At 47.1% G+C, this 7110-nt stretch overlaps 1 protein-coding gene across 1 annotated transcript; it reads left to right on the top strand.

Moving 5' to 3' along the window:
• Positions 1-335: 335 nt before the first annotated feature.
• Positions 336-3189, top strand: LOC136458682 (putative receptor protein kinase ZmPK1). Its single transcript, XM_066458608.1, has one exon. The coding sequence runs from the start codon at positions 500-502 to the stop codon at positions 2894-2896; it is 2397 nt and encodes a 798-aa protein (XP_066314705.1). The 5' UTR covers positions 336-499; the 3' UTR covers positions 2897-3189.
• Positions 3190-7110: the final 3921 nt, after the last annotated feature.

Genomic DNA, 7110 nt, shown 5'->3' with positions numbered 1-7110 from the left:
CAACATTTAGTGATAAAATACACACACAGTACGGTACGCAATTACTCCTCTTAGCTTTGACTCTGATAAAAAAATTAATCGTCTGATAAAAAATTTTGGTTTATGCAAATGTCAGGGCACTCGAATTCACATAGACCACAGGTTGAAGGATATACCACCGGTCTATTAGACAATTATTCAACCACCGGTCTATTAGACAATTATTCTTTCTTTCCTGCCTGCGGTCTTGGTCCTCTTCCACAAATGCACAAACGGGTCCCATCAGTTCACATCATCTAAAACCAAAGTGAAACTGCACAGGAATACAGTGTGTACACCTGGATCCGCAAGCGGTTTTTGCCTTCTGCGCTCAGTATTCAACTAGTTGAGGTCGGCATCAAAGATAGTATATGCACTGATGCGTGTCATCATCTAGTTAAACTGCAAGGAGCTAAACCAGAGTTAAAGCTACCAACCTCTCCATCTTCTGACTCCGTTGCCAAGCTCTCTGAGGAGAAGAATGGCTGCGCTGCTCTACCTCGCTGTTCTTCCGTTGCTGACCTTTCCGGTTTGCTCTGGCGCTTCGCCATGGCAAATCATGACCACCGGCTCACACATAAGAGGAGAGGACCATGACAAGGTCATCCTCCTCTCGCCTGACTCTAACTTCTCCTGCGGCTTCCATGAGGCTGGCACAAATGCTCTCACCTTTTCCATCTGGTACACCACCAGTGCCTCCGAGAGAACCGTCGTCTGGACGGCGAATCCCTATTCCGCAGAGAGAGGAGGATACTCTCCCGTGAACAAATACGGCTCCAGGGTATCGCTAAACCGCGATGGCAACCTGATCCTCACAGATACCAATGGTTCCATGGTGTGGGAGAGCAAGACATCGTCAGGCAAGCACACGACAGTCACCCTCCTCGACAGCGGCAACCTTGTGATCAGTGACTCCAGTAACAAGATCGTGTGGCAGAGCTTCGGTTCGCCAACTGACACCTTGCTTCCGGGGCAGAACCTGACAAAGGACACAAGGTTAGTCTCTGGTTACCATCACCTATACTTCGACAACGATAATGTCCTGCGGATGTTGTATGACGGCCCAGAGATCACAAGCATCTACTGGCCAAGTCCGGATTACGACGCTCAAAAAAATGGCCGCAATAGGTTTAACAGCACCAGGATAGCAGTTCTAGATGACATGGGTAATTTCATATCAAGTGACGGGTTTAAGATAGAGGCTTCAGATTCAGGTCCAGGAATCAAGAGAAGGATCACAATTGATTATGATGGCAATTTCAGAATGTACAGCTTGAATGCATCAACAGGGAAATGGGACATCACGGGGCAAGCTGTAATACAGATGTGTTATGTGCATGGACTATGTGGAAAGAATGGGCTCTGTGACTACTTGGGTGGCCTCAGATGTAGATGTCCCCCAGATTATGAGATGGTTGATCCAACAAATTGGAACAAAGGATGCAAACCAATGTTCTTGACTGACGGAAACCAAGCACATGAGGAATTTACATTTATTGAGCAACCTCATGCTGATTACTATGGCTTTGATCTATCCTCCAGTAAGTCCATCCCATTCGAAGCATGCCGGAACATCTGCTGGAACAGCAGCACCTGCTTGTCTTTCACATACAAGGGTGGGGATGGTTGGTGTTACACTAAAGATTTACTCTACAATGGTCAGGTGTTCCCATATTTCCCTGGAGACAACTATATGAAAGTACCAATGAGTTTTAACATTTCGACGTACTCAATCTCCAAACAAAAAACCCTCACCTGTGGACCCGCAGGTTCTGAGGTTATGCTAGGATCAGCAAGTATGTACGGAACAAAGAAGGACAACATAAATTGGACATACTTCTATGTCTTTGCTGCAATACTGGGAGCTCTAGAGTTGCTTGTTATTGTGACAGGCTGGTACCTTTTCTTCAAGAAGCATAACATACCCAAATCAATGGAGGATGGGTACAAGCTGGTTACAAACCAGTTCAGGCGATTTACATACCGGGAATTGAGGGAAGCAACTGGAAAGTTCAAAGAAGAGCTTGGTAGAGGAGGCGCTGGAATCGTCTACAGGGGAGTGCTTGAAGCTAAGAAAATAGTGGCAGTAAAGAAGCTTACAGATGTTCGCCAGGGAGAGGAAGAATTCTGGGCAGAAGTGACCCTTATTGGAAGAATCAATCACATAAACTTAGTCAGAATGTGGGGATTTTGCTCAGAAGGGACAAAGAGGTTATTAGTATATGAGTATGTGGAGAATGAGTCACTGGACAAGTACCTCTTTGGTGAAAGAAGTACTGAAAGCCTGCTTGGTTGGAGCCAAAGATACAAGATTGCACTGGGCACAGCAAGAGGCCTTGCTTACCTACATCATGAATGCCTTGAGTGGGTTGTTCACTGTGATGTGAAACCAGAAAACATACTTCTAACTCGAGATTTCGAAGCCAAGATAGCAGACTTTGGATTGGCCAAGCTCGCGAAGCAAGGTAGCACTAGTTTCAATTTCACCCATATGAGAGGCACGATGGGCTACATGGCACCAGAATGGGCACTGAATATGCCAATCAATGCAAAGGTTGATGTGTACAGCTATGGGGTCGTGCTTCTGGAGATTGTGACTGGAATCAGGGCTTCAAGTGGCATAATGTTAGATGAAAGACAAATAGATTTTCTGGAGTTTGTCCAGGAGGCTAAACATATTCTATCTACCGGGAATGTCAGTGATATTGTTGATGATAGATTGCACGGCCACTTTCATGCAGAGCAAGCAATTGCAATGGTGAAAATAGCCTTTTCATGCCTCGAAGAAAGACGCAAGAGGCCAACGATGGATGAAATTGTCAAGGTGCTCATGTCATGTGATGATGAAGACGACTACCATCCTGCTTATTCATATTGACTTGCAACAGATGCAAAGATTTGAGCGGCAGGAATAACAAGTTTCATGCCAAGTGTACCTTTGATCATGTTACTGCAGGAACAATGATTTAAGATGAACTGAACTGACTGATGAAATATATTGTAAAGCGTGGCAAATTGTGATATTTGTGTTAGAGTATGTTGGGATATCTCCAAATACGATAGATTATGATCGTGTAATCTCAGCTTGCCTTATCTCTAAGAGAGGTGTCTTGCCCCATAAGTGGAGTACTCCAATATAATCCACCCACGAGGCTCGGCAATACAATTCAATTCCACCCAATTATATTCCTCCTACATGTTATCGCGAGTCCTAGCCGCCAATAGCTGCTGCACTGCGTGCCGCCGGATAGATAAATCTCCGCCGGGGCAGCGAGACTGTTTTGGCAGCGAATCCTATTGATCCGGCTACCGTCGCCATCGCTGTCAATTAGATATCTCGATCACCAACCGCAGTCTCCATCCCCGTACCACCTACAAAGTTTCCGGGTACAAATACTACTGCCATCACTGCACGGATGCAAATTCTACTGCCAACCTTAGCAGGCTAGCAAGATAATTGATCCAGTTCTGAATTCTGAAAAAAAAAACAAATAAGTGATGGCCTTTGGTTTTATTCCAGTTTTCTATCTTGCCGGGGGGGGGGGGGGGGGGGGGTTGTGATTCGCCGGGGGCCTAGCGGACGGAGGTGCTGGGGATCGGCGGACGCGGGATGCTGTGGCCATGGGGCGCACTGGGCATGCAGCATGCTCGTCGCGGGCATGGGGCGGACGCGACGGACTGCTGGACGATCTGGGGGCGTGCGGATGGGGGCCGGGGGCGTGCTGAGGGCGTGCGGACTGGGAAGGGGCGCGTGTTGGGGGAGTGTGTCCACGGAACTGTCCGATGGATCGGTATCCATCGGACGTCCGGGCGCCAGCTCTCCCAAATGGTGAAGTCCGTTTCACATTTTGACAACTTCACAAAATGGATAATTTTGGTTATCAACACGTACCAAAAGATCGTGCCATGAGTGGCCCTAAAATAGTACAATTCTAGATAAGAGAAACAACATTTTCCTCACTCTACCTTTGTCAAGCTATAGGGAGTATTCTGACCTATTTTCGCTGAGATCATCTTTTTTTTTTCTCCCAACCTTTGCCCGCTATGGGCCCCGTTCATTTCGCTGAAAAAACAAGCCGAAACACTGTTCCAGCTGATTTGTTGTGAGAGAAAAATATTGTTCCGACTGAAAAAATAAGCTGAAAAAAACGGATTATAAGGGAAGCGAAAAGGGCCATGGTTCCTAACTGTTCTTACCCACCATCATCCCAAGTTATGGCAGTTTTAACTATTCTTATCCCTTCTTATTCCTCTCTCTGTACCTTATGCCCTGTTTGATTCCATGGTCTACAAGTTCATCTAGATTCTTATCTTATAACAGCTTTGAGTCTTGTTTGTCTTCTCTTCCTAGTATCATCTTCAATCTTATCATCATCATCAGATTTAACCAAATCCTATTAGGCCCTGTTGCTTATGTCTTATTAGTTCCTGCTATGGTACATTTAATCAAATCCTCAAAATTAATTCGGAAGGTGTCGGGGACCAAATATAGGGTACCCAAAGAGAATGAGCTAATAACCATCAAACGTTAACGCTTCCGAATAGACAAGAGCGCGGCTACACCTATTGCCTAACCACCAAGAGCAGGCTCCGCCTCGCCCGACGTCCGGGGACAGACTCCGCCTCACCCGACGTCTGGGAGCGGACTCCGCCTCGCCCGACCCCCGGGGGCTAGCTCCGCCTCGCCCGACGTCTTAGGGCAGACTCCGCCTCACCCGACGTCTGGGAGCAGACTCCGCCTCGCCCGACGTCTGGGGGCAGACTCCGCCTCACCCGATCCCTGAGGCAGACTCCACCTCGCCCAACGTCCAAGGACAGATTTCGCCTCGCCCGACGTCCGGGGGTTGGCTTTGCCTCGCCCGACGTCTGTGCGCTGCTCCTTCATAATTCATAACTACACGAGCAGATAAGGCGGGGCACTCAAGTCAAGCGTAATACTAAGGACCATACCCTGCACGCCTACAGAAAAATACCATCAGGATATGACCAAACGGGCGCTTTAAGCCCTTCCAGACATGTCAACAGTGTTGTGGACGCCGACATTTGTCCTACAGTGTTATGGGCGCCGGTATTTGCCCTTGGACACGAATCCTAACGGAAACATACGACAACCACTACGATCCAGAAGAAAACTCATGTCATCTACAGTAATGAACGAGAGGCCTCTACGCCGTCTGCTCCCCGTAGGGTCGTGGCTCGACACCCTGGTGCGTCACGCCGCTCGCCAAGGCAGGATGGGACCTAACCACTTGTTGAACGAAGCCAGAGCACATCCCTATCAGGATTAGCGAACGTGCTATCCCTGGCACCGTCCGCCGTGTTAGTGGGACTGGCTTAGAGGAAAAGAAAGACCCGACACCTTCGAAGCACCTTCTTGGCCTCTGGTTTTTCTTCTTTCTACCATCTGTAACCCCTGCTCCCCTTGATCTATAAAAGGAAAGGCAGGACACCCCATTAAAGAGATCGATCGATTCAACACATAACACATCACACATCACGTCACACATAGCTGAGCAGCATCCAAGCTCTCAGCATCCGTTCGATCTTTCCGTCAGAGACTTGGGACCTGTCCCTCTCTCACCCGTTTGTACCACCTACTACGAACCTTTCAGTGCAAATAACACGAGCAGCAACCACGAACTGGACGTAGGGACATTCTGCCCAAACCAGTATAAACCTTATATCTTTTTAGTACACCATCCGGACCAAACACGCAATAATACAAATTTACTCGTTGGTGTTTATTCGAAACACCGACAAAGGCTTGATGTAGGGTCTGTTGCTTCTCTCTCTTCCACGGTTCCACTCTTCCTTAAATAAAGAAATTACTGTGGTTTCTTGCATATTTCCAGATGGAAAAACAGGAACTTAAATGCAGCGACAGAATTTAAGAACACCCAACCATGGCACGGTGTCCACGTAATGTCAATCTAATCGGCACCCAGTGAGTTAGGGAGATCTGATAAACGTGGCAGATTGGGCTAGTTCTCGGTCGATATAGATATGCAGAGTGCACACAATTGAACAGTGAGCCGAGACAACGACTGAACACCAACCAACAGAGCATACAGATTGGGTTTCTGGCCTCTTCAGACGCGGTTACAGTCTTTGATGCCATCCCTGAATGTTCAAGAAAAAATGTCCACTGGACTTGCGAAACAAGAACGTGCAGGTTAAGTGTGAGGAATAAAAAATAGAGGCAGAGGAAACCCGGGTAATTAATAATGAAACTATGAAACTCAACCAACCATGAACATGCCGAACAGCTCATCACATGGGAACAATAAAGCCTTGGTGGGGCGACGATGTAGGCAGAAGTGCAGAATTACAAATACAGTAGTCATTCAATCTGCAGTGAAGATCACAGAAATCAGTGAAGAAACAAATCGATCAAGATTTACTTTACCTAACAAACTGAACAAGCTTCCTGCTGACTTCCTCCCTAAAAACAAATTTAACAACCTCATTCAATCTGCAGTGCATTGTTAGATATGTCACACTTCCCAGTAAACATTTCCTCTTCTTGAAGAACGGCACGTCCCGTGACTCGTGATGATGGTGATACCTCTGTGGAGCAGAGAGGAAAACAACCCATGCACATACCATTAGGCGGAATATTCCTTTCCTTGTTAAAAAAAAAAGTAAAAGTGAATTTTGAGGGATTTTCTACAGAAAAAAAATCTCATTCACTTAGTAGTAGTGAGCAACTTTACTGGTCCCTTAATAAGTGGTTTACAGCAGTGCGGGTCATGACCCCAACAATTAAATTAAATGGTCAAGATCACGAACGACATCTTTATGTAGATGCTCAGTAAGTGCTCACAGCAGTGCGGGCCAGACAAACTCACCTTCGGTGCCGTCCTTCCGGTCACAACCAATGTGTAGCTCAGCACATACCAGTGGCAAAGCAGAGAGGAATTGAAGGAGCCCCACGGCCTACACAGCCAAAGCCAGATCTATTTCTTCCCCACCCCCAAGGCCCCAATCACCAGAAAAATATGGCAGACGATAAGCACCGGCTCCTCTATCCAATCTTCCTTTCACTCCTCTCCGTTCCTTTGTGCTCCCGTGCATCCCCATGGCAGGTCATAG

Source organism: Miscanthus floridulus, chromosome 6 (assembly GCF_019320115.1).
Source record: "Miscanthus floridulus cultivar M001 chromosome 6, ASM1932011v1, whole genome shotgun sequence".
In the NCBI taxonomy this organism is placed as follows: Eukaryota; Viridiplantae; Streptophyta; class Magnoliopsida; order Poales; family Poaceae; genus Miscanthus; species Miscanthus floridulus.
Note: the sequence above shows the minus strand (reverse complement) of the source record. Positions and strands in the feature narration are given on the sequence as shown.